Source organism: Toxotes jaculatrix, chromosome 9, assembly GCF_017976425.1.
Source record: "Toxotes jaculatrix isolate fToxJac2 chromosome 9, fToxJac2.pri, whole genome shotgun sequence".
Taxonomy (NCBI): Eukaryota; Metazoa; Chordata; class Actinopteri; family Toxotidae; genus Toxotes; species Toxotes jaculatrix.
Window position 1 is genome coordinate 12,352,356 of NC_054402.1, and position 25,774 is coordinate 12,378,129.

General features: G+C 41.8%; 1 protein-coding gene and 1 long non-coding RNA gene across 3 annotated transcripts; one reads left to right on the forward strand and one right to left on the reverse strand.

The window, feature by feature from the left end:
* Positions 1-498: 498 nt before the first annotated feature.
* Positions 499-1,584, reverse strand: LOC121187554. Its single transcript, XR_005894599.1, has 3 exons — positions 1,494-1,584; positions 702-846; positions 499-549 (listed from the first exon to the last, which is right to left on the reverse strand). It is a non-coding gene; the product is annotated as an uncharacterized LOC121187554 (long non-coding RNA).
* Positions 1,585-19,510: 17,926 nt separating this feature from the next.
* LOC121187565 lies at positions 19,511-22,182 on the forward strand. 2 transcript variants are annotated; one of them, XM_041046863.1, is made up of 10 exons: positions 19,511-19,634; positions 19,794-20,093; positions 20,235-20,288; positions 20,382-20,417; positions 20,586-20,702; positions 20,823-20,847; positions 20,948-20,982; positions 21,070-21,120; positions 21,216-21,328; positions 21,882-22,182. In XM_041046863.1, the coding sequence occupies exons 1-10, from the start codon at positions 19,586-19,588 to the stop codon at positions 22,011-22,013; spliced, it is 912 nt and encodes a 303-aa protein (XP_040902797.1). In that variant the 5' UTR covers positions 19,511-19,585; the 3' UTR covers positions 22,014-22,182. The 2 variants fall into 2 exon arrangements, with proteins under 2 accessions (XP_040902797.1, XP_040902798.1); XM_041046864.1 differs by having other exon boundaries at positions 20,586-20,696.
* Positions 22,183-25,774: the final 3,592 nt, after the last annotated feature.

Sequence of the window (25,774 nt, forward strand, 5' to 3'; positions counted from 1 at the left end):
AGAGCAGTAATGGCCACCGTCACACTGCCTGCACTGAGAGACAGACCAGTAGCCTGGGTCAGGACCGTAAGTTCCCTCTGGACAGCCTCTTAAGTCAAATCCAGTTCCTTCAGGGCAGTAAAAGCCTGTAGGCCAAAGAACAACACACAAGGAAATGCATAAATATGAAGGACACAAAAATTTTGGTTAAATTGTTGGGTAAGTGCATCAGTATTTTCCCCGTTTGTTCCTTTCTGTTTTCAATTATTTTGCTTAATATTTCCCTGAAACGAGAATACAACTGGAAATATGTTTTTTAAAGTGCTTTTGAGGGCATACAAAACGGTAAACCACAAACCTGCAGGACATAGAAACAGAGTGCCAGACACACAGTACCAGCCTGGCACACAGCGCTCACACTGAGTAGCATGTGTAACGGCAACATATGTTCCTGGCTCACAGGGCAGAGGCTGAGCAGTTCCCTCTGGGCAGAAGTAACCCTCAGGACATGGGCCCCCTGTAATTCCTTTGGTAGGGGTGGATGTGACGGCTCCCTCTATACAGTAATATCTGCATAAGAAACATGAAAACGCATATTGTTTGCGTACCAGTGATGGTTAGTTTTGAAACCTATGTGATAAAGTAGTTGGGAAACATTTTTTTCATGAGTTAGTCTTAAATAACAAAAGAAGCAATGTTTATTTAATCAGAATCTGACGTACCCCGCACTGCAGGGTCCACTGGGTTTAGTGAGGCCTGCAGAGTCACAGAAAAATCCCCCCAGGCAGGCCTTGCAGTCCTCCTGGCTACGCAGGCCTGAGGAGTTTGACCAGGTTCCTTCAGGGCAGGCCACAGGAGCAGTGGTGCCTGTAAAGATGAAACAAATACCAACTCACATCTCCAGCTCCAGTAAACAGTGGAGAATGCAGAAAATGGTTCAAAAATTACAAGAATGTTGCAGTTTCTTGGTTTGGCAATACAACATACAGACAATGTTCTACACACTGTAAGCAGAATTCAAGTGCAGCTTGAGAGTGAGACACTTTTATAAAGCACCGCTGCTGCATGCAGTGTCTGCAGGACGAGGCACTGTTTACCCCTTAGCAGTATTTTTAAAGCATGGGTCAGTGCCCCGAGTCAGAGAGAACAAGTGTACAAATTAATTTGAAGAAAAAAAAAGAATCAAAAGTCACAAGATAAATGTTGTCAGAACTTCCTGTAGGCCACCAAATGGTAATTAGCATGAATAAAACATTGCAGCCCTAGAATATAATAGGGTGGAATGTTAATAGCCTCACAGTATAAATCTGGATACATTAGCCTCTAAAACAAGCCACATCAGCTTTGGATTACAAAAGCAATTATTTTGAGAATGTGGGAACCCCCCCACCCTCACTGCCACAACTTGATAAATTTCAAGCATCAACACTATAGCAGCACCAATGTGGCAATTGCAGCAAAGCAAAGGAATTGCTGGTGGCTGATTGCTTATTAAGGGCGAACAAGCCAGTAACCTGAGGGGCAGTATTGACCAGGCGGACACAGGGAACCTGAGAGTCCATCCAGCGGACTGGGAGAAGATGCTCCCTCTTTGCACCAGTAACCAGCATGGCATGGTCCTGTATGTAGAAGATTATCACAACAGACTATCAGTACAAACTAAAATAATAAAAACATTTCACTTACCTCTAGTGCAAATACTGTAGCTGTATGTATTTTCTGGTCTAAAGATATTCTTCACTGTCAATCGGTAAATCTAATCTCTGTAAATCAGTAAATCCAAAGCTATCTGCAGTAGGGTTAAATGAGAAAATGTTCATTTGCAATGTAGGTGAAATTCTCATTTAAATATTTAAAGTAGAAACTGAACCTGACAAATCCTTCAAATAGCATATCTAACAACAAAATGAATAACATGAGAAAACTGCAAAAGCTTGATTGTTGAAATTACAGTAACTGAGGAGAATAATTGTGAAAAATTAAAAAAACAACAACAAATGGATGATAGATGAAGAAAGGAGAAGAGGTCTCTCCTTCTCACCTGCTGGCTCTGACAGACCCACAGAAGGACAGTAGTGTCCAGCAGCACATGGCATGCAGCCTGCTGGGCTGTCTGTGCGCTGTCTCGGGTTGAAGGAGCCTTTAGGGCAGGGGTGCTGGTTGGCCAGGGCTGTACCTGCAGGGCAGTAGTGTCCTTTAGGACATGGCCTCGGCCAAGAGGCATTGGCTAGGCCCAGCCTCAAATCACAGTATGAACCTTGAAAGAAGAGAAATGCTTATTTTTTTAAATCAGCAATGTCAGTACAGGAAAGCGCTGAAGACACAATGATAGAAAATTAAACACTTACACCTCCATTTGTAGAATAAAAAATGTCTTTCAGAAAATTTTGAAAAGTGCAATATAAATGGAACACGCATGTGAACGAGGTATCAGCTTCAATAAATAAAGTACTGGAGGGTTACTTGAGAGCTGTTCTCATTACAGCCTGTTTAGCAAAACAAAAATTGCATGGCACAAGGCTAAATAACAGTCTTTTGAAAAATCAAAGAAATATTTGCTTCAGCTGGAAAAAAAAAAAAAAAGAAAGAAAGAAAAAAGAAAAGAAAAGAAAAGAGTGAGGACGACTCCTACCTGCTGCACAGAGAGTGCAGGATTCCTGTTTTTCTCTGTCCTGGTAGGTTCCTGGTGGGCAGGGCTCTGGGTCTACACTACCCCGAGGGCAGAAGTGGCCACGAGGACATGGCAGAGCTGTAGCCACAGCTTGCCCAGGAGGGCACCAATAGCCTATCAAGTGACAATAGACACAATACAGTAGAGAGTAAAAGGATGGAAAGAAGGTTTAAGCTTTAATGCTTTAACAAAGAATGTGTTAAAGCATGCTTTTATCAAACAAACAACTTGCATAAATATTTTAAGTTTTATACCAATGGTTCATGAAACAACTTATGGACTGACCTTGGCTGCAGGGTCCAGTTGGAGCCTTGAGACCCGATCCTCTGCAGTAGAACCCTGCAGTACAGGGCTGACAGCCAGCCTCACTGGTTAGACCTGGCACTGAGGAGAAAGTACCAGCTGGACACAACTCTGGCTCTCCTGAGCCTTCAACTGTAGAGAGAAATAATTGGAGAAGGCTGTCTTTCATTAATTTGTTCATTGCCTTTGCATACCAATGCCTATGCAATATTGTAGGCAACTGTAGCCCATGCCAGGATGTCACAGTTTGTACAAGGCAACAAGAAAAAGGACCAAAATACAGGAAAAGACCAGGCAGGCCAGAACAATTTGGTAATTTTATTAGTAGAGACGGTGCTAATGAAGGCTTACGCAGCAGGTACAGACACAAAACAGGTAAAAGGACAGAGAAAAACACAACAACACAAGAACATGGAAGGCTCAAAAATCTGGCAAAAGACCAGACCAAGATGGCTGCTATATATGCTGTGAGCTGATTAGGCAATGGGGAACAGGTGAGGTGGGCATGGCAGTCATAAATGGGTGATGAGGGAATGAGAGACAGGTGAGCAGGTTTGCATGGGGAGTCAGGTGACTCAGACAGGGAGGAAAGTCCCAAGAGATCTTGTGGGCGGATGGAGAATTGCAGGAGGCAGGGGCAGAATGGCAAAAAAATACACAGGGCTGAGAGAGAAATCTGACACAGGATACACTGGGTAGAAAGTGTAAAGACACCCTACACAGGTCAACAGTTCATCAGCACACTAAAACAAACAAACGAGATGACTCACACTCCTGCCCATGGATAATTTAGGGTGTCCAATTCACCTGAGTAATAGTTATAGCTATTTCAGAGTCTCAGTCCACCTAATTTGCATGTCTTTGGTCTGTGGAAAGAGAGAGGATCTGGAGAAAACCCCAATGTTAAAGGCTGGGGCCCTGTTGCTATAAAAACAATTTCAAAGAGTTGATATGATGGGACTTTTCAGACTCGTATACTGTGTTATACTGTGTTCCTCAGAACCCTCAGTCTACTTCGGCTTAAGTTTACGATGTATAAGAATGTATATGCAGATTCTTATTAACATAGACATAGGTTAACTCTCTTTGTGCATTTTTATGCTGACAGACAACAAAATCTATGAATAAGTAAATATTTTTTCAGATTAAACTCAAGAATATATATTATAATTATATGCCCAGCATCTGTAGACCCAAGCACCTTACTACACACCTGTTAATGGGATTAAACACAGTGTTGGCAATTTATTGATAAAACCGTTTCAAAGCAGTAAAGCGGGGATTACCACAGTATGTCCCAGGTGGGCAGATGCTGCCTGTTTCTCCATCTGTTGGTCTAGCCTCAGTGGCTCCTCCTACACAGTAATACCCAGGGGAGCAAGGACCCATTGGTAGAGCCAAACCTTTTGAGCAAGACAAGTACATTTGCTATTTGTATTTTATATATACCAAAAAATATTTTGCAAAAGTTGAATAGATACTTAAATCCCCTCCTGCCGAATAATGCGCCTGGAATCAAATTGGCCCGGGATTGTCATATCTTCCCTTTCGCCCTTCATATACTACACTCTACCATTCTCTCAATAAAAAACAGATTATATGACATGTACTCATCATAGCCTCAGCATATGTATAGCGGCCAGAATAAATAAACAATAGCTGTGCTTACCAGAAGGAAATCCAAACCCATAAAGCCCGCTCAGAATAACACTTCCATCATAACCATGCAACAAAAATACGTGTATATCTTTCATACATTTGTAATACTTGTTTAAAATATAGCATAATATATTTAAAATATCATTTAAAATGTACCACTTTTGGTTTGTGTAAGGCAATGTGCACTCATTTACAGTATTTTACCCCCCCCCCCCCCCCCCACAAAAAACTACAATGTGTTTTTCTATGCATTCAAATACATTTATACTACAATGTAATGTATTTTATATAGATTAGTGAATGTCAGATACAGTCAAGACACCCTGCTGGCCTTGGGGTCAAGGTGCCAGCCATGAATTGTAATGTCCCTGGTTTGGTCCAGCCTTGGACCCCTGTTGAATGTCATGTAGATTTATTTTACAAACACTACTACAGTATGTGTTAACTGTTCAGTTTCACTGTTTACAAGTTCTAAGTGAGAACTTATTTGCCAGTGTAAGCCAGTGTACTCTTGTGGCCCGGCAGCACACAAGAGTACACCAGTGGCAAAGACCACTGACATGCTGACTGTGGCTTTGTGACTACTGTGCATGGTTAGGTATTTTATTATCAGTGCCCAAGTACCTGAGATGTTACAGAAGGTTCCAGGTGGACAAGGCAGGGGCTCTGAGCTGCCTAAGGGGCAGTAAAAGCCCACCTGGCAGCGTCCCCCTGTGGAGGTAGCTGGACAGAGACAGTTGGCATTTGTGTAATTGTCTAGGTCAAAAGGTTGGGAGTTCCATGCTGCTGACACGCAGAACCAACCTGAGAGGAAAAGAACACAGCAAGAGACAGAGTGGGAGACACTGAAGGTGATGCAGTGATTTTTTTGACTGCTGTTTGTCTCTGTGATATATAAACACATTTGCTGGTGACATATTCTGTAGCATAACTGTAGACATCATCTGATAACTTTCTCAGCACAAGGCGACGCAAGACGTCAACAGAACACGAAGACAGCAATACAGAAAAAGGTGGGGGAGGTGAGTCATCAATGAGAAAAAAAAGGCTTAAACCACTGTTCTAACGTCTGCCTGAGAATGAGAACATTTTCTAGTTTGACGTATGGAGCCAGGCTGTATCTTTGTAAATAAATAATACTGTGGTGTTTTTGATTAGTTAAAAGCTGCTGTTGTTGTTGCTGAAATGCTAAAATAGAAGTGGGTAAAGAGGAGAAATAAAATAATGACTGATGTGGCTGGTGTTGAGTTGTGATGTTTCATGCTTAATGTTCAGTCTTTGTTCCCTACTCCCCAAGTCTCGCAGACTGCTTTGGACTGGCTTGCCAGCACCTCAAGACAAATAGACTTACACAGAGGACAAAGTCATAACACTGAGAAACTAGGCTGTATGGCTCTGATTCTATCTCTGCTAGAAATAAACAAAGACACTATTACTGACCAGCCTTGCATTTTCCAGACACTTTGGTCAGCCTCTCCTTCTCGCAGTAGTGTCCTGGAGGACAAGGAAGGCAGCTGTCCAGGCTCTGAGTCATGGGCTCTGGGTTGTAGTATCCACGAGGACAGGGAAACTGGGTGGCATGCCTAGTACCTACGCAAATAATACAATTAGATTTTAAACAAGTGGCATATGCCATGTTGGTGTTTGAAAAGCTATATATTTTTTTAACTGTGTTGTAAAAGCTAAGGGGAATAATTTACCAATTCAGAAAAAATCTTTCAGTGCAACAAGAGATTTACAAAATGTCAAGTTCTTCAGTAAATGTATGAAGAAACACAACCACAACTGATAGATGAGGTTTTGGTTGAGTCTACCATCAGGGCAGTAGACTCCAGGAGGGCAGGGGAACTTGGTGAAGTTGCCAGTCTTTTCAGGACAGTAGTATCCAGCAGGGCAGCGGGAACACAGTGACTGGCCTGTGAGGTTGGTGTAGGTTCCAGCTGGGCAGGGTACTGGGCTAGCACTGCCCTCAGGGCAGTAATGAGCTGGTGGGCAAATACCTTCCTCTGAGCCTGGAGAGGAAAAACCAATTAGATGTGGTAAATTACTGAGATTATGACTGCTAAGCCCTTAATGTGATGAATCCTGAGATAAACCCTGATTAATTCAGTAATCATTCATTCAACAAAACACCCTCACACATTCAGATTTCATGCATTTATCAGCATCTGTTTCTCTTCTATCTGATGCCTATTCATAAGCTGTCTATTCAAACAAGATATATTCGTTCTGCTCTCCACTATTTCAATTCATGTGAGAAATACATTAATTACTAATCATTGATTAATGAGGTGTTGAATCATTGTGTTAACATCTGAAGAAGATCAAACCAGGTTTACCCTGCAGAAACGATTAATGGAGTAAATTACTGTGGCATTATCCCACAAGTGCAAATGAAATTAACTTCTCACGGAAAAAAAAGTCATTACTGCACAATTTCACCTGTAGCTGCTGTATCTCCCCCTGGGCAGTAGAATCCCGCCTCACACAGTCCAGATGGACGAGTGAGACCTGTCGTACTACAGAAATGACCCACTGGACATGGACTACAGCCAGAGGTGTCTGTCAGATGAAGACTGCAACCATACAAACACAAACATATACAGTTACATAATAAAATTATTATGTTAAATTGCTATTGACTATATGTGTGTAATATTTTGGCTCACCAACCTGTTAGAGTAGGTCCCTGGTGGACAGGGCAGAGGGAGACTGGTGCCCTCAGGACAGTACCTTCCCTTAGGACATGCTCCTCCTATTCCTGTGCTGAAATTGCCATCTGGGTTCTGAAAGTTTACACCTTGGAAAATTGCACATTTTAATTAGATTCAGTTGTCCAATCCAGTTAGATTACAGGTAACATTTGACATGTGGTTGACATGTTGTTTACTCATAAAAGTCAGTAACTGCGCCCATCTCATACATGAGTACCTGCTATGCAGTAGTAACCAGCCTGACAGGGTCCATTAGGTTCAAACAGACCCCAGTCCTCACAGTAGAATCCTGTTATCAAAGTATGAAAATGGAGAAAATCACATCATTGCAGTAACAGTAAGGCATGGAAATCATCAGTGTCTATAACAAATCCTGTCACATCAGAAAAGATTCCTCTTCTAGTTAATTAAATGCGATAAGACACTTTCTTTAAATCTGTTTGTTTCTACACATCCAACAAATAAATCACAATTAAATGCCTTACGATCTGATTCAGCTTTCTAATCATTTTATGGGAGACTTTCCAGTGTCTTGCAGACACAGTGCTGAAGACAAACATGTGACAATACTCTCACCTGCTGGACAAATGAGGCACTGCTCCACTTGACTGAGTCCAAACTGAGGGCTGTATGTGCCAGGAGGACAAGGCAGGATGCCCTCGACACCACCACCAAGACAGTAGTGACCTGCTGGACAGAGCTGGACACCTTCTCCTGACAAACAGTAGGTCCCTGAGGGACAGTCATCACACACTTCTGCTCCTTCATCCCAGAATAAAGAGAGGAAAAATGAAAAGCCACCTGCATTTTATATTTTAAAATTTGATGCCTCATATGTTATGCAAGTCCAAGAGATAATTTGTCTATACCTGTAGAGTTTGAGTAAGTTCCATCAGGGCAGACCACAGGAGAAGCTGAGCCCATGGGACAGTAGTGTCCAACTGGACAAATGTCCCCTGTCACTCCATCTGAGGGCATTGGAGATACGGCCCCCCCTGAACAGTAATACCCTATAAATTAGTAGATATGAAATTTAGTGACGTAAACCACAGAAGTGATGATGCTCTCTTTTCTATTATACCTTTATTTCACCTTTTGTGTTACTTTCGCTACAAAAGATAAGAAAAGAAAGGACAGACATCTTTACCTGCCCATAAAACAAAGTGTGAAATTTATGTTAAAACACCAGATCTGCTTTTCACTAATGTAGCACATAACTAATCTTCATGCCTGTATCACAGATTCCTGAGGGCTGGCTTAGTCCAGAGCTGTTGCAGTAGAGTCCCGGTGGGCAGGGCCAGCAGGAGGACAGGTTTTGGGCTCCCACAGTGCTACTCCAGGTTCCCACAGGGCAGACGTGCTGCTGGGGGTACTTGGTCCCTCGTGGACAAACGCAGCCTGCAGGACACACACCGCCTGAGGCCACAGCCACCTGTGGAAATGTTGGAGTAATCATCTGAATATTACAAAGCTGAATTATCTTGGCTTTCAGTTCTAATTTAAAAGTTAAAGCTCTTGGCTGTTTGCTGTCATTCATTTCCCACGCACTGCAGCTTATCCAAAAAACACTTCTGAAAACCAATTATTTATTTAATTAATGCAAATTTGAACTAAACGTGTCCCTAAATTCATATTCATATCAAATGACAGAAGACACTTTCTGAGTGTTGGATAAATTAATGGCTGCCATCAAATTAACTATTCACAAAGCAGAAATATTCAACTTAAGAAGCAGTATTGTTTTTCCTTCTCCTTTCCTGTGACTCATATACAGCAACATGCTGACAAAATACAGCATTACCTTACTCGAGCAAAACCAAATTATAAGCATAAATCATCAACAAGCACATAGCAGACAAAATGTCAAAGATTTCACCATCATTGTATATCATTCAGAAATCAGCATGGTACTTATGAAAGGCTTTATAACCTGGTTTCTTGTCACACTGGTGCATGTGAAACATTTTCCTAGAGAGATGTAAGAAGTATATTTTAACAGTAATTCATAGTAAGACGTTAAAATATAGCAGTCAACTAAATTCACACCTCAGATACCTGGGCAGAGATATTTTATATCTAGACTTTACAAAAAGTTACTGTCATGACAGTAACTAGTTTTTGTTGTTGTCACCACCTCTTAAAATGTTTCACTTTCAATTTCATACTATTTGTTTTTTACTTCAGCATCAGTTCTTTCTTACATAAGCAGCTGGATGCCGAGTTATTAGAATTGTTATTTATTACATCTTACTGGAGAGGCAGTGGAGGCTCCAGAGGTGCAGTAGTGTCCCGGATCACAGAGACCCTGAGGGTTAGAGAGACCCGCTCTGCTGCAGAAAAAGCCTGCCTCACATGGCCGACAGTGCTGCACAGCATCGCCACCAGGTTGGTCAGAGTAAGAACCCTAAATGATAACATAGTATAATTTTACATTATTAACTATGTGAATTTGACAGAGGGTGGATGAAATTCATGACCACAGAGTGCAGAAATAAAAGCAACTGCAAACATGACAGACTCAGAACAAACATAAGAAGAAGACTTGAAGAACAAGGATGAGCAGCTGAACAGACTCACCCACTTTCTCACACAGATATATTAACACACAGATACTGACTGGAGGACAGGGGCGAGCAACAGAGGACCCTGGAGGACAGTAGTGTCCTGCGGGACACAGTGGTGCCTGGGACAAGCCTGCCTGGTTACACAGTGTGCCTCCCTGACACGCCACACATGACTGTGCACCTCGATGCTGTGGAGGATTTATAGACAAGGGAATAACCTTGAACGTGGCATTATCTCCTTATCTAATTTTAACAGTACACTTTCAGGGGAGTAGTACTTGGTATTCCATATGAATGATTTCCTACCATCTGAAAAGTGCCAGGAGGACATGGCTGTGGCCTGAACGCCCCCTCCAAGGTAAAATAACCCTTCTCTGCTTCATTCTGAACCGGCGAAGCTGAGCCACCAGTACAGTAGTAACCAGGAAAACAAGGACCTGAAGGTGAGGTGTTGTTGGAACCTAAACAATAGAAACTGACAAGAAAAGAAATCAATTGGCACACAGAGTAGAGGCCTCAGTTTCAGCCCTCTTATATAAAATCAACTGATATAAGAATAATCATACTGCAAAAAGTAACAGTGAGTGAAAATGAATGATATTACCCTGGTGGACAGCTGATACACTCCTCTGGCCCACTGAGGCCAGTGCTATTACTGAAAGTGCCGGGGGGACAGGGGACGGGAGCAGAAGAAGCTAGAGGGCAGTAACTTCCCACTGGACACAAACCTCCTGTCAGGCCATCAACCGGAGTCTGGATGTATTCACAGCACAGACATGGAAAGAGAAGCCAAAATGTACTGCAGTGAATAATGTAATGTTTTATAATGTGCGTTTCTTCCATAGACTGTATAAAACATGGACGTAACACCCGTGACGTCACCCATTGGTTTCGGGGAGTCGGTTTTGTGACCATCTTGGATTTCAGTGGGAATGTACTTTTCATATTTGGCGGAGAGGCGGTTACTCTACGGGTCAGCCGGGGTCTGCCGGCCGAGAACCCGCCCACTTATCTCGGAGCAACAGTCTATGGGAGCAACCGAGCGCGCCTAAGGCTAATCAGCTAATCAGCTAGGCTAACAAGCCAAGCGGCAGCTACACGCAGCTACATCCACCACACGACAATCCCCGAGCTCGACCCCGAACGACCGCGACACAGAGCGAGCGCTCGTACCTGAATGTAAGTTCCTTACAAGCTATAACGCCACAGCAGTTGAAATAATTTAAAAATTAATCTTTTATTGAGGTCTTACTACATAAGAAATAACGCCAAAAAATCCGCCAAAACTCATCTTGAAAGTTAACGTTAACGTTACAACTCGTGGGGGGAAATTTATATAAGTTAAAAATATTATTATTGTCGATTATTGTATTATTAACGATAACAATAAAAATAATTATAATGATAATAAAATAATAATAAAAATGTTTAATATTTACCGGCTTTCACCGCTGCCTCCATCCACCATCAACTTACAGTTACAGCAGCACACAAACAGCAGCCGCTTACTGACGGAGCTGCTCTGTCCATGCAGTGTCTGACTTTTTAAACAGAAAAATGGGACGAAATAAAATCGTAGCCTAGTATTCCCGCAATAAACGGACTCTGAGAGCACGGAACACACCGCAGCGTTCCTAACATTAGCTGCTCCGGTCCTCTATCTGTATCAGCAGCGGCCATAAATCGTCAATTAAGTCATAAACCAGCGGCAAAATATGCTAATACATGCTAATTAGTGCAAACATCCAGGTAAAATAGTGAGAAATTTACTTACCGAAAAAACTGCAACACAGACTCATTCGACGGTCAGTTAGTACAGTCTACACTACAACAAGCCATACTGTCACAAAAATCTATCCGAACATTGGCAAACAAACACGGACACTGCAGCCCCTGTTAACCGCTGAAGGTAGCCGGAGGCCTCTGGATGTAGCCGCCTAGCCCAGCCGATGCTTTAGTAAAGAGCTAACTGCCAGTGCCTGTCTATGGAGGTGTCACTCAACGTAACCACGCCACCCTCACAGTGTTCACGGAGGTAGAAACTATCGACAGAGACCAAAAACAAAAAATGTACGAGGCTGTAAATATGTTTTTTTACGCTGTAAAGTTGGCTATTTTAACATGGGGGTCAATGGAGAATTGCTCACTTCCGGAGCCAGCCCCCAGCGGCAGCCGAGGAACTGCAGCTTTTTGAACGCGGAAGTGATCCTCACTGCTGAAACCTACAACTCCCACCTTGGTTTCTTCATTTAAATGTAACATGAGTCACTGATATGGAAAATCCCTCCAATCTTTTTGCAGTACCTATTCTTGGGAAAACAAATCAATTAGAGAAGACGTTATTACTAATTTAAGTGAAATTACATGCGGAACCCGGGAAGTCTAGCATCCCTTTTATGGAAGTTAATGGAGATCCAAATGTATAAAGAAAAGGATTAAGAATTAATGACTAACAGCCTCTATTTAATAAATTATTAAAACAGCATTCTCGTACTGCAGACTTGGCTCCCTCTCTACAGTAGTAGCGCTCTTTGCAGCTTCCAGAGGGCTCTGTGAGTCCCACACCAGTGCAATACTGGCCTCCGCCGCAAGGGGAGCACTCAGAGCCATCACTGAGAGCAGAGCGTGAGCTGTAGGTTCCTTCAGGACAAGGTTCTGGAGTAAAGGTGCCCTCTGGACAGTAAAAGCCCTGTGAATATTGTCACAGACAGAGAAAGAAAGACAGTAAGAAAAAAACAGACTGTTACTATCAGAGATTTTATATATAGAGGAAAGCACACCTGTGGAGAAGTTAATGTCCTATCTATGCAATACAGCCTGTTTTAAATGTTAAATATTCTCACAGTACCTGAGGGCAGACTAAAGGTGTGTGAGTTCCCAATCTGCCACAGTAATACCGGGGTGGACATAAAGCACAATCCCCTCCACTGTGACCAAGTGTATTGTTCCTGTATTGGCCAGCCAGGCAGGGGTAGGTATAGGGGTAGCCAGTCCGTAGGGGGCAATGGTGTCCATCAGGACACACCCCTGTCTGAAACAATAAAGAACACGAGATCATTGTGTCATTTATGTTGTAAATGCATTGTTCACCTACAACTGACATTTTAAATATCTAATAAATTAACATTATACACAAATTTTGCACTCATATATACCCACATACTTTGTAATCATTTATACATTGAAAATCGATCTAATGAAAACATGCACTATATTTCTTCTTCAGAAATGTTTATATCTCATTTAATTGGTATCTTACAGGCCTGGTAATCGGCTGCTCTTGAGGCTGCTCAGAGTAACAGTACTTCCCCTCAGGACACTGGACGCACTCACTCATGTCTCGGAGACCTGGAAATTCACCGTAGGTACCATTGGGGCAAGGAACGGGGTTGGGATCCTATGAGGGAAATTACATTTGCAGGTAGTTTAATGGACCAAAAGTGCTTCAAACACATTAAAAAGCAGACAATATTAATCAAACAAAGTTCTTCTTTTGCTGTATTGTTCTCTGACTCACAATGCCTCCTCCAGGGCAGTAGAAACCACGAGGACAGAGAGTGGCTGAGCGCTGGGGGTCTCTAGCCAAACCCTGAGAGCAGAGAAAGCCTGGGGGGCACACCATGACGCTTAACATTGCTTCCTCACTAGTGGTCTCATTACTGCAGTAGTGGCCCTGCAGGCATGGAGAACACTCCACAGAGCCCTCATCCTACACACAAGAGAACGTGAAGGAAGATTCAGAGAGTCGAAGTTAAAGATATCAACTAGTATGGGGGAGGGACACAGAAAAACACAGACTGAAACGCAAGGGAGAAGAGAATATAACTTAGAAGACGCGGGAATGACAGTAATATTGCTTCAATATTAAGAGCGAAAGATGAACTATAATAAAATTTAACTAGTCCTCTTGCTGACATTTACAGATGTACATACATGGTGAGTAATGTAAGACGATAACACTGTGGGTGGAAAATGCTAACCTAAAAATAGGACAATCAGAATGGCTTATGGAATGACAAGACTAAAACACAAGCTCTGGTTTCCACTGGTTCTGTCAGTTGACCAGTCACAGTGGACTGTGTTATAGATGGGGCCTTACAGAATAGCTGCCAGCTCCACACACTCTGGGGTTGACAGTGGCTGAGTGGGGACAAAAATAGCCAGCAGGGCAAGCAGAGCAGTCCTCCAGCCTCCGACCTCCTTTCAGACGGCGAAATGTGGAGCTGGAGAAAGACAGGGCTGAGTGGATGTACTAAATAATACTTATTAGACCAGCTTAATCTCTCATTTTACGCCGCGTGGCAAATTCTTTCCATATCATTATTCTCTTCATCATCAGTCTCACATCATTTTCCTGCTGATAGTCAACACACAATTACTGCTTACGGTGGACAGGGTGAAGGTTTGGAGGTGCCCCGCTGACAGAATGAGCCTTCAGGACAAATCAAACAGTCTTCTCTGTGTCTGTTACCCATTTGCAGGCTGTAGGTGCCCGCAGGGCAAGGAAACTGGGTGCCATACGCAGTCCCTGGTGATGCAACATCGATATAGTTATATCTACATGAATGACTCATGTAGATATATATATTACATATACAAGAGAAAACAAATTATGAAATAAAAGTATGTAAAGCTGGATGTAGTCTTGAACAGTTTGTAAAGGAAAACATTCAAAGATTTTGTGTCTTAGACTTTTAAACAACAGCAGGAAACAAATGTTTAAACTCAGTATAGATTCTACCTATGCTATCACTTATGTTGTACTCATGTGTACCTTCAGGACAATAGTGTCCAGAGCTGCAGCGACCTGATGGAGCTCCAGACCCAGCCAAGCAGTACCAGCCCTGTGGGCATGGCCGACACTCACTTTCAGCTTCCAATCCACTGTGACCATTCCATGTCCCCACAGGACACTTGTACTGGGTGGGGAACATAGTTCCAGGGGGACAATAATGCCCTGCAAAGCAGGAGAGTGGTGGTCTCTGGATACCACCAGTTCCTGATAAAGCATAAATAATATAAAACTAAATTCATTTCTTGTGATGATATGAAATATCAAACAGTGCTTGTAAAGGCCAGCTGAACATTTATTTGTGTGAAAGATAAATGGCACCTCGGAGACAAGCATATCGTGCTGGACACTGCTGACACTGTGAGCGGTCAGTGAGGTCAGTGCGGTTGCTCAGTGTCCCCGGTGGGCAAGCACTGGTGGGGTCGTTGGGTTTAGAGGAACCGGGAGGACACACAAACCTGCAGGATTCGGGCAAACTGATCAAAATCATAAAATAACAATGTGAAGGCAGAAATATAAGCAAAATTACAAAAATCCCTTTGGAATAAAATTTTTTGATAAGCATCAGTACCCATCAAAATAAACAGCATAGAAAACAAAAGTTTGAGGTATATTTCTGAAACCTGCTATTCTTCAGTTTTAAAGATGTTACCTACCCCTGCATGCAGTCCACATCAGGGGCTCTCAGAGCTACCTGTGTGCAGGCCTTCCCTGCATAGCACTCTCTGCAATCAGCCAGCTCATCCTGGCCCTCTAGGGGGTTGAAGGAGCCTGGTGGGCAGGGTATAGGGTCACTTGTCCCCTCAGGACAGTAAAAACCAGCAGGGCATTTGAGACAATCCTTGACACCTGGAGGAAATAGTTACAAACATGCTGTTGTCATGCTAAGATAAATGTGGCTATAGAATACACTGTAGGCCTACTTTATTAGGATGTCTTTTGGATTTAGGAGTTATTCTATACTGATAGCACATAGTCAGGTTTCCCTCCATCATCTTTTCTACAGAGGACTAACAGCTCCAGCTTGCCATCGACAGTTGTGTTCTTATTGCTAAATGAGACACTTTCTCCCTTTGCCTTCTTGGCATCCATCTGTTGCAGTTTCTGATCCATATATTCCAGCTGATCATGGTTTGCTATGATACACTGCTGTAGCACCACATTAGTTTTACCTGAGCTTTTGAGGGAGCCGTTCCCAAGTAAAAATTTTCACTTAAATTTTCACTTATAAATAAACAGTAAATGGAAAATCAGTGACTGTGAAAATGAAATATTACTTGACGAGTGGTGAGTATAAAACAGTAATAATATGGTATATAAACTCACTTATTGCCCCTTGATGAGGGGTGAAGGTGCCTCTAGGACATATTACTTCTTCCAAGGTGCCAGCAGGGCAATATCTCCCCCGAGCACAGGGCAAGCCAGGAGCCGATGAGCCTGTCTCACCCACACGCACATATGCATAACACACAAAATGGGACAGTGGGTACAATGCATCCTGCAGAAACATTTTAGCTTTAAAATCGATCATTTCATGTCATTTCTTCAAGTATGGTTGTAATTATGTATTGTTGCACATTTTTTTGTATTTCAGTATTTGCTGCTCCATTGAATTCAGTGTATTAGTGCGAAGACTTACCTGCAGGACAGAAGCGTCCTTCTCTACATCTCTTACAGGCTGCCCTACTTGTCTGACCCAGTTGTTCCCCCGCTGTACCAACAGGGCAGGGTGACCCATGGGGGGTGGCGGTGCCCTCTTCACAGTAATAGCCCTGTGGGCACAGGAACTGGGAGGTGGGTCTCCGTGAACTGCCTTCCAGACAGTAAAACCCTAGAGAAAAGTATTTATAGTTAAGGCCATGAGAACATTTTTGCAGGACATCATGTATGGTAAAGACATGCAAAACAATAAGCTAAGTAAAATTGGCCTATTAGATTCGAGATTATGGGTATAGTGATATGATTTTCTGCACAAATTGTAGTCTTTCGGCTTGAGGCTGTGAGTATAACAATATGGAAGGTTTGTCACTCTACCTGCAGGACAGATTGTGCAGTCTCTCGGCCTCTGCAGACCTTCTTTAGGGCCATAAGTCCCTGCGGGACAGGGTACAGCTACACCTCCAACACAGTAATGACCTGAGGAAAAAGAAAAACACGCTTAAATGCATATTAGGCTTCTTCCATGAGGAAGGAAAACTCTAATACAAATGGCAATAAGCAGTGATAAACACTAACCTATTGGACAGACTGTACATACTAACTCTTCCCTTGAGTCTTTGTATGTTCCTGGTCGACAGGTGGTGGGGTGACCAGACCTGTGCACTGACTGGCTCCAGCGGGGGGCCACAGCTCCCCCACACAATGAGGATGTGTCATTACAGCTACGGCAGTAAGTCTGTCCAGGTGTGGAAGACCATCCAGGAGGACAGGGAAGAGGCTGTGATATCCCACTATCTGGACAGTAAGTTCCTGTGGCAGAAAGAAGACACATTTTAAATGTTGGGAGCTTTAATCATCACAAATTAACAGATTTATTTTTATTTTCAAATCCACTTTCAATTGGTCCTTCATTACGGCATTACCCGCTGGACACTGCAGACACTGGATAGTACACACAGTGGAATAGGAGCCTGGGGCACAGTCATTACACACAGTGTGTTCTACGCTGGGCTCCTTGCCAGGCCCACACTATAAGGCACACACAGGATAAGCAATCAATAAAGGAGCAGGGAGAAAAAGCATTATGACTTAGATTAATTCTGATTTTTAAGCACACTTTACCAACCATTTATAATGACAAATTACTGCTGAAGCTCTTCTTGCTCAGATACGCAATATTTTTGCAGGAAGTATCTGGCATTGACAAAGTCTGCTGCCTCTGTTACCTTATTTGGGAATCCAGAGGTACAGACAGAGTCCACAGGGCAAGGCAGACACTGTAGGACCCCCTCAGGAGAATGTTGCCCTTGGGGGCATAAAGAGAGCATTCCGTTGGCTGGGTCACATGAAAAACCTGCAGGACACAGCCTACAGTCCACTCTGTCCTCTGAACTGATCAGACCTGGAAAACAAGGCTGAAACATACAGAAATTAAATGAGTAAAGACAACATAGGCTAATGACTAATATCTGTCACGCAGCATCAAGCATGCTGCATTGCATTGCAGCAATTACTGGAGCAGTGTCAAAATGTCTGCTGTGAAAAAGTTCTATGAATCTGATTCACTTCACGAAAGAGGACATGAAATACTCTGTTTCTTTGGCTTTCATAGGAGGGCTTGACAGAACAGGTTTAGGAGGCACTCAGTTGTATGCTGACGTGTTTTTTTTTTCTTCACAGTGCTCTATTACCTTGCAGTTCCTGATACTGCTTTTTCCTGTGTAGAGGTTGAATGTTCCTGCTGGACATCTGTGAGGTGCAGATGCATTGCCAGGACAACTATACAACAGATATATAATACATTACAGTTAAATGTCTTACTTGGAGTGATTGCACACATTTCATTTTTTTTTTTTTTTTACATTTTATTTCAAATTCTTAAATGTGATTCATCAAAGGAGCAAAAATAATGTTTCCTTTTAGATGAAAGTCTAATCTATGTATTTTCTTAATGCACACAGTAAAGGTATACAAAGATCGTTGATGACTTACAAATGACCAGAGGGACACTCTAAACAAAGCTGGTGGGAGAAGTATTTTCCTCCTGGGCACTGATCAAGGTCTGTCTCTTCGCTGAAAGGGAGGTCTGCACTCCCTTCAGATGATTCTTACACAAATAAATTAACAAAAAGACAGATGTAAAGGTCTGTCATTAGTCAATATGTTTAACTGTGTTCAAGGTGATTTATTTCTCCTTGGCTAAATTTGTTAAATACACTGTAAAAAACAAAAAACAAACGTAACGTTTAACAATTGTTCTCACCTGAGGCATGTCCAGGTTGCATCAGCAGCAGAAAAATCCATGAGGCTGAAAAATAGAAGAGATGCATCACTTTCCATGAGCACATTATCAGTGAATCTTCTGATCAACCTTTTTTCAGTTATATGTGTATTTTCATTCAAATTTGTGTATTTTCATTGGTCTGAGTCTGCATGACTGTTTATTTAAAGGCATGAAAGTGAGAGGCCCTCAGTCAGTGAAACTGAAACAAGAGCACGAAATGTGATTCCCACGTGACTGCTCTAGCTGATAATGGTGTGCAATGATGTTCTGTAACTGTACCTTCCACTTTCATAATGTATGAGTATGTGCCAAGGCTAACCTAGGTATTGTCTCTGTTAGTGGACCACTTCTCCTGTTTATGAAACCTATGTAATTAATTTAGGAGTTAAAAAAACAAATAAAACAGATTTCTGGAATCATTTAAATTAGGCTAACACTGAGGGCTTTATCACAAAAGACCCCTTTTGTCTTCAAAGGCTGAGGATTTAAAAATAAATAATTTATTTTTCATGGAAAATGAAAGTCAGACACATCTGTGCGAGCAGAGAGTGAGCTGCAGTGGTGCATCTGCAGATACAAGTGCAAATCACATTACGCACTGTCTTTCCTTCAAACCAGGTGCAAAATTTAGGCTTTGTAGTATTAACGCCTACATACATTTTAGTAATTCAAAAGTTAGTATGTCATTGGCATATTATCATTTTTAAAAATATGCTTTTTTCCTTTACCTTTTCAACAGAAATTTGCAGGAAATCAGCTGCAATGAAGGTGCAATGAATGGAAACTTAGGAATTATTTATAGCTCTAAAAGCCTATTGTTTACCACTTCCTGTACTCTTACCCAAAGGTTGGTACATATATGCATTTCTGCAGGTGCAAGAATCACCTTACTCCAAGAGCACAAGATATTTGACAACTAGTTTTTCAAGGCAGTGAGAATCAGAAAAACGGGGAGCAGCAATGATTATTTCAGTCCACTTCACATTTCTCTTTCTTTGGGTGACACAAGGTAAATTTTACTCTTTGTCATTGTTCTTGACTTTTTCAATTGTGTTAAATACATAAACATCCCGTAACACATTCAACTATAAAAAGTCATGGTTGGTATTCTGTATAAAAATTATGGTTTTTTTTTCTGGAAAGTAGATAAAGTTTCCTCTCTTTGCAGATTTTGGGAGCTGTGTTAACATGAAGATACCCACTGATTTCTTGACTGTAGTGTTAGGGGACTCTCTGACTTTAAACTGCACCTACAATTGCTCCACTGGGTTTGTTCGTGGCTGTTGGAAGAAAGCATTCGACAGTGGCTGCCTTGGGATATTGAGCAAAAGCAGTTTTTGTACAAGGTCTCTTCGTCTGTCAAATGTGTCCACTGAAGATCTTGAGAGGTACACTTGCTACACTGAAAACACAGAAGACCCTCAGTTTCGACAAAAAATACAGCGCATTGTTTTGCTGCAGCTTGAAGGTAGATGAACATTATTATGTGAAAAACAATACAAAATGTATCTTGTCCTTGGCAATTCTTCAAGAAACCAGCAAGTAAACAAATGTTACAAAGCCAGAGGTAGATTTAATGCTTCAGTGCTTTTTGCTTGTTTGTTTTCAGCTCAAACACGTGCCCCAAATTGGACAGTTACCCCAAAGACTGAAACTAAAAATGGTGAGGACCTTGCTTGTTTAAACAAAAATTAAAAGATCTGACGTTAAATATTATACATCCCTTTAATTTTACTTTATGTTCTACATTTCTCAGCATCTCTTCCTGCTAAACCAAAAGACTCAAGTGGAGGTGAGATGGCACTTTGAAGCAGTGCAGAATATTAAGTTTGTAAACACAGATAATGTATGACTGATGGTTTTGTGTAATTATGCGTGTCTGTGTGTGGAATTGACAAGTAAATGTTGCCCTTTCCATCCAGTACAATACCAGTTAATATTTTTGTTTCGGTGTCAACAGGAGAATTTACTGGAATTAAGGTTTTAGCAGCAGTCACCGTTGCTGTGGCTATGGTGCTTGCAGTATTGGCAGCTTACCTGTGTCTGAACAGGAGCAGACAGAGCTGGAATGGTAAAGGTGATTACAAAATATTACACTATGAACATGTACTTACTGTAAAAGCTAACAATATCTGAATGAGAAAATACATAAAATGTATTCTCTATATCAATGTATTAACAATGTCACTCATTCCAGGGGAGCCTGTTGTGTCCAGGTCATGGTGAGTACAATTCATAAATGACTATTCGGGTAAACTTATGTGTTCAACAACCTTAAAGAATCTTTTTATTTGTTAATCTCTTCATCTCTTACCTTTTCAGCTCAACATCTCACGCTGTCTTCTCACCAGTGAAGGGTAAATAGTTTAAAATATCAAACATAAAATGCAAGAAGTTTAGCCTTCAAATGCAGTCATGTCTTTCTTACTTGTTGTATTCCCTAGGGTCACTGTCAGCACAAAGTGAAAGAGTAACTTTGAGGATTCCAACATCAGGTAAGAGTAAGACTACATATCCTTTCTAAGTGGCACAGCATCATTGTTACAAAGACCCACAATTACTGATACACTGAATAATTTCTTTAACCCAGATCATGAGAGCGACACTGAGGTCCCATATGCTGACATAATGATCACTGTCCGAGGTGTCAGTACGCCAGAGCTCACTCAGGTCGGCTACTTGACTGCCGGAGATCAAAAAGAGGTGAGGGACAAAACTTCAGCGTCACCATGTTTGTCACTTCTATCTTAATAAATCCCAAATTCACAGGACAGTTTATTCTCCCCTGGTCTGTTCTGAGCCTTTGTAACAGTAGATCACAATCACAACTCTAAAGCTGGTAAATTACTATATTGTAGTGATTACTTATAGTTGACTGCTGTTGGTGTACAAGGAAGTACAATGAAGACCTTGATTTTATCTGCTTAAATGTATGAGCAGGTACTTGAATATGCTTTATAGCTAGCTCAAGCGTTAGGTGAACAGTGGAGCTACAGCATGTAGAAAGCATCAGTCACTTTGGGGAACAAGAAACTTAGAAATGTGCAAAAACAGCAGCACAGTTTTGATTAGATGTTATTAGTTTAGTTGACAACTAAATAGACAGATTGTGTACATTTACGGATTACAAGGTTAATATGTAAACCTAATGACAAATTGTCTCGAAAAGAGACACTAGGGGAGGAAGAAGTATTGAGTCTATCTTGTTATTCCCAAGATACTACAAGCGTTTTTCTCTGCTTCCCCTCCTCTCCAGTGGTTGCGAGATGAATCAAGGTCTCACCTGCAGGCCTCACGATCAGCTGACAGATTGCATGTCCCCCTGCCCAGAGAGGTCAGCCGCAAGATGAGCACCAACTCGGAATATGCAGTCATCACATATGCCTAAGGAGAGAGAGAGAGATAAAGGGGGGGGGGCACGTCGCCTGATTTTGCTATACACGCTAATACACATAATTCGTCTTTTTTAATAATGCTATTTTATGTGTTTTAATCATATTGTTTGCTTTAAGTCTGCTATGTTTATAACGAACCGACAAATATTCAAATAAAGATGTTATTTCTCGTGAGTTTTATTAAGTTTGAGCCTTGTCCGTCTCCGTAGCTAGAGTCGTTGCCAAGAAACAGTTATCAACAAAAAGCCTACTGTTGTTAGCTTTAGCATTTAAAAGCATAGGTGGATGCAAATTGCAAGTGAGTTCAGGTAACAGGTGTAGCGAATTACTTATGCTTTTACATTTTCTAAATGTTAGCGAACATTTATTTAACCAGTTTTAGCAGAGTGACGCTAATATGTTTAATTGCAAACTTTAAGTAAACGTTATGCTCTTCACAAAGTTAAACGCTAACGTTCAACGCTTCTCTCGTGTGCTACGCAATACATCAGAAAGAAAGTAAACAAGCTACTGAGGAAGAACTTCTCCAGGTCAGATATCTCTAGTTACCGTCCACGCATATCCAAAAAAAAAATGTCAGTGCCTTTCTCCAACACTCACCTGCGGGTTCCGCGAGGATTTGGTACACTCCTGGAGGAACTGGCCAGAGAAATCCTACGAGACCAGCCAGAAGACATCCCTAAATATGCTGCACACTACTTAGAAGCTCTTCTCAAAAAAAGAGAGGGTAACTCTAACTTTCTGTGTGGTAAAATGAGACAAATGTGATTAATTGCTGTCAAATAATTTCTTTTTCCTTTTTTTTTTTTTTAACATTATTTATTAATTTACCTTTGCTTGTAGAGAGTGGCATGGACCCTGCTGAGTGGGCTGCTAAACTGGAAGATAGATTTTACAACAACCATGCCTTCAAAGCTACGGGGGTACGAAATCAGCCTACAGCATATACTACTCTCAGCATACCTATAAATCTTTCCACCGTTTATCAGTGAGTCTCTATTTACCATTACACCTTTTTTTCAACCTAACAGGTTAGTCCTGAAAAAGAGCCTGCAACAGATATCACCATTTCCAAGTGAGTCTCACCTTATCTGCTATCAACAGCCAGGAGGCTCAGCAGGAGAGGGAGAGGATGAACATGAGGGAAAGGATAGGGACAAGTGGAAAGGAGAATGCAGTATTATTTTTTCAGGTTTCTAAGTAAAAGGTTTACACCAGGAATCATTTAGTGTGAGGTTTTCTGTGTACACAGTTGTGGTTTTTGCCCTGATTTGGAAACTTAGGGGATAGAATTGGGACTCTATAATCAAAGTTATATAACTGCATTTATGACTGCATAATCACCCATCTATAGTGACACCTGCTCTGATGTTTGGACATACATGCATTGTCCCAGCAATGGAAGGTATTGTTTTCAAATGCCAGAAAATAATCACTATGAATTTGTTACAATATTATGTCCAGAATGTATAAGCAAATGCAGCAGTATTCTATTTTAGTTTAGAATAGTATGGTCCAATTTCATGCTTCAACTTTTCAACTAAAGTGAAAGTACATTGTGGAATAGAGGCCCGAAACTAGCACAGAACGTAAACTCAGTACTGAAACCACTATTAGGTTTGCAGTGTCAAGGATGAGAACAGAAAGAGCAGGAGTCATCAACAAGGCACCGCCCTCTGCAGCAGCACAGTGACAGCTTCCAGATGAGTGTCACACTGGCATTGTGTGGTTTTGGAGAAGCATCCTTTTCACTTTTGTTATCACTTAAAACTTTCCCTTTCCAAACTGAAGATCATATTAAACCCTTCATTTTGATTGGTACTTTTTAGAGAAAAATCATATGAGTCCCAAACTGAAGATGAATCAAGTCATTCAGAAGAAGCCTCAAATCCTTCCAAAACCCAACCTAATGTATCTGAAGAGGCTGATTCAATTGAATGCACCGCAGAGGAATTAAAACATATTACAGAGAAACACACTCTCTCAGAAGGGGAATTGATTAACAGGCACCCAGCTGAAGACGTACGGTCGAATGAACTGAGTGGGACGGAGGAGGAGAAACACCCAACACTAGATACAGTTGATAAAGTTGACAGGGCAACTAATGAAAACGAAAGCAGCTTTGTTTCAGACCAAGATGCACCTCAATCTGAGTTAGACACCACTGACATGTTATCATTCAGTGGGGTTTCTAATGTAGATGTGTGTGCTCAGGAGTTAGGAATGGCAGAAGATGAGGGAGGTGATAAACATGAGACTGCAGTTGTAGATAAGGAGACTGTTGACTCAGAAGGAGAGGAAGATACTCAAGTTGAAGAACCAGTGGAGGTCTATCCGTATTCTGGGCTGGCTGATGTGGACGTTTGTGCCACAGAGCTTGGAGGAACAGAGGGAATAATGGAGAGAACCACTGCTGAAAATGATACACGTGTCGTTGAAGAGGAAAGCTTAAAACCCCAACCTGAGGAAACTCCTCTACAATCATCACTGTCCCAATTTGAAACCCCTGAGGGCAATCAACCAGAAGTAGAAGATAAGGCAGGAAAAACAAAGGAGGAGGAAGGAACTGAGGCTGAAGCTTCTTCTGGGGAAACATATGACAGTTCATCTCATATTGAGGGGGGTTTAGATAGAAATGCTATACCAAAGGAGGATTCTTTGGTTGAGATTAGCTTTGAAGATGTTTCAGAGGCGCAGCATATTACTGAGGTCGGGGAGAGAGACCCAGAGGAAGAGGGTTCAGTAGAGGTCTTACAGACTAAGATATTAGAAATACAACTGGAGGAAGAGCCCAAAGAGGTTACTGCAGTGGCAACAGATATATCTGGTACAGAACACCACAATGAACCTGAAATGGAGGGAGTTGAAAAAGAATTTAACTCTGAAGCAGAGGAAATGGAAAGTCAGCACAAGACATCTGATATAATGGTGGAGAAGGTGGACGCAAATGAGTCTAATTTAAATGACAGTGATGATGATGAGAAGAGAGAAGGTGTTAGAAACATCAGCTTATCTCATCAGCCAACAACCGAGGCAGAGGAAGACAACCCAGAGAATGCAACCGGTCGTGCAAATGAAGAGAATGAGAAGATAAGAGAAGGCCAATTTCACCAGAATGAGGATTCTGAGAACGAGACAAAGTCAAATGACCCTGACTTTAAAGAAAACACGACGACAGAGACGGATGGAGGAGACAGAGAGGACATACATCCAGAAGGTTATAGTGAGATGGAGGATGAAGATGTTAATTATGGTGGTGCAGAAAATCATTCATCACTAGTAGCTCAGTCAAATTCATCAACAGCTGCAATGGAGGCAGAGAGTGAAACTTTAGAGGCAAGTGCACAACTTCTACCAGTAGAGAGTCAGAGAACACTTGTGGAGTCGCAGCCAGAGGATACAGTGGAAGAAAAAGAGGTCACATCAAAGGAAACAGAGGAAGTTGTAGAGGAAGAAGGAAAGATTGATTCTGAAGCACAAGAGAAGAGTGATGCAGTGTGTGAAGAGGAGAGCATCAGCTTCACTCGTAGTGAGGATGGGACAGTTGCTGCTGACCACCAAGGAGAAGAAAGAACAGTTGGGTCTGAAAAGGACACCACAGAACCTGAAGGCAAGAGTACTGACAAGGTAAAGTTTTTCTTCTTCTCAATACAAGATGATATACACACATATATAAATAACATATATATCAGCGGGCTGAGGATAAATGTGCGTACGGGTACAGACAGAGGTGTCTTTGGCAAGGCTACAGCCT

Bases quoted from the DNA above. Each gene is read 5' to 3' on its own strand.
- LOC121187565 (XM_041046863.1), top strand. From the start codon at position 19,586: ATGATTATTTCAGTCCACTTCACATTTCTCTTTCTTTGGGTGACACAA. The intron at 20,983-21,069 runs GTAAATAGTTTA...TGTATTCCCTAG, and splicing joins TGTCTTCTCACCAGTGAAGG to GGTCACTGTCAGCACAAAGT. The intron at 21,121-21,215 runs GTAAGAGTAAGA...TCTTTAACCCAG, and splicing joins TTTGAGGATTCCAACATCAG to ATCATGAGAGCGACACTGAG.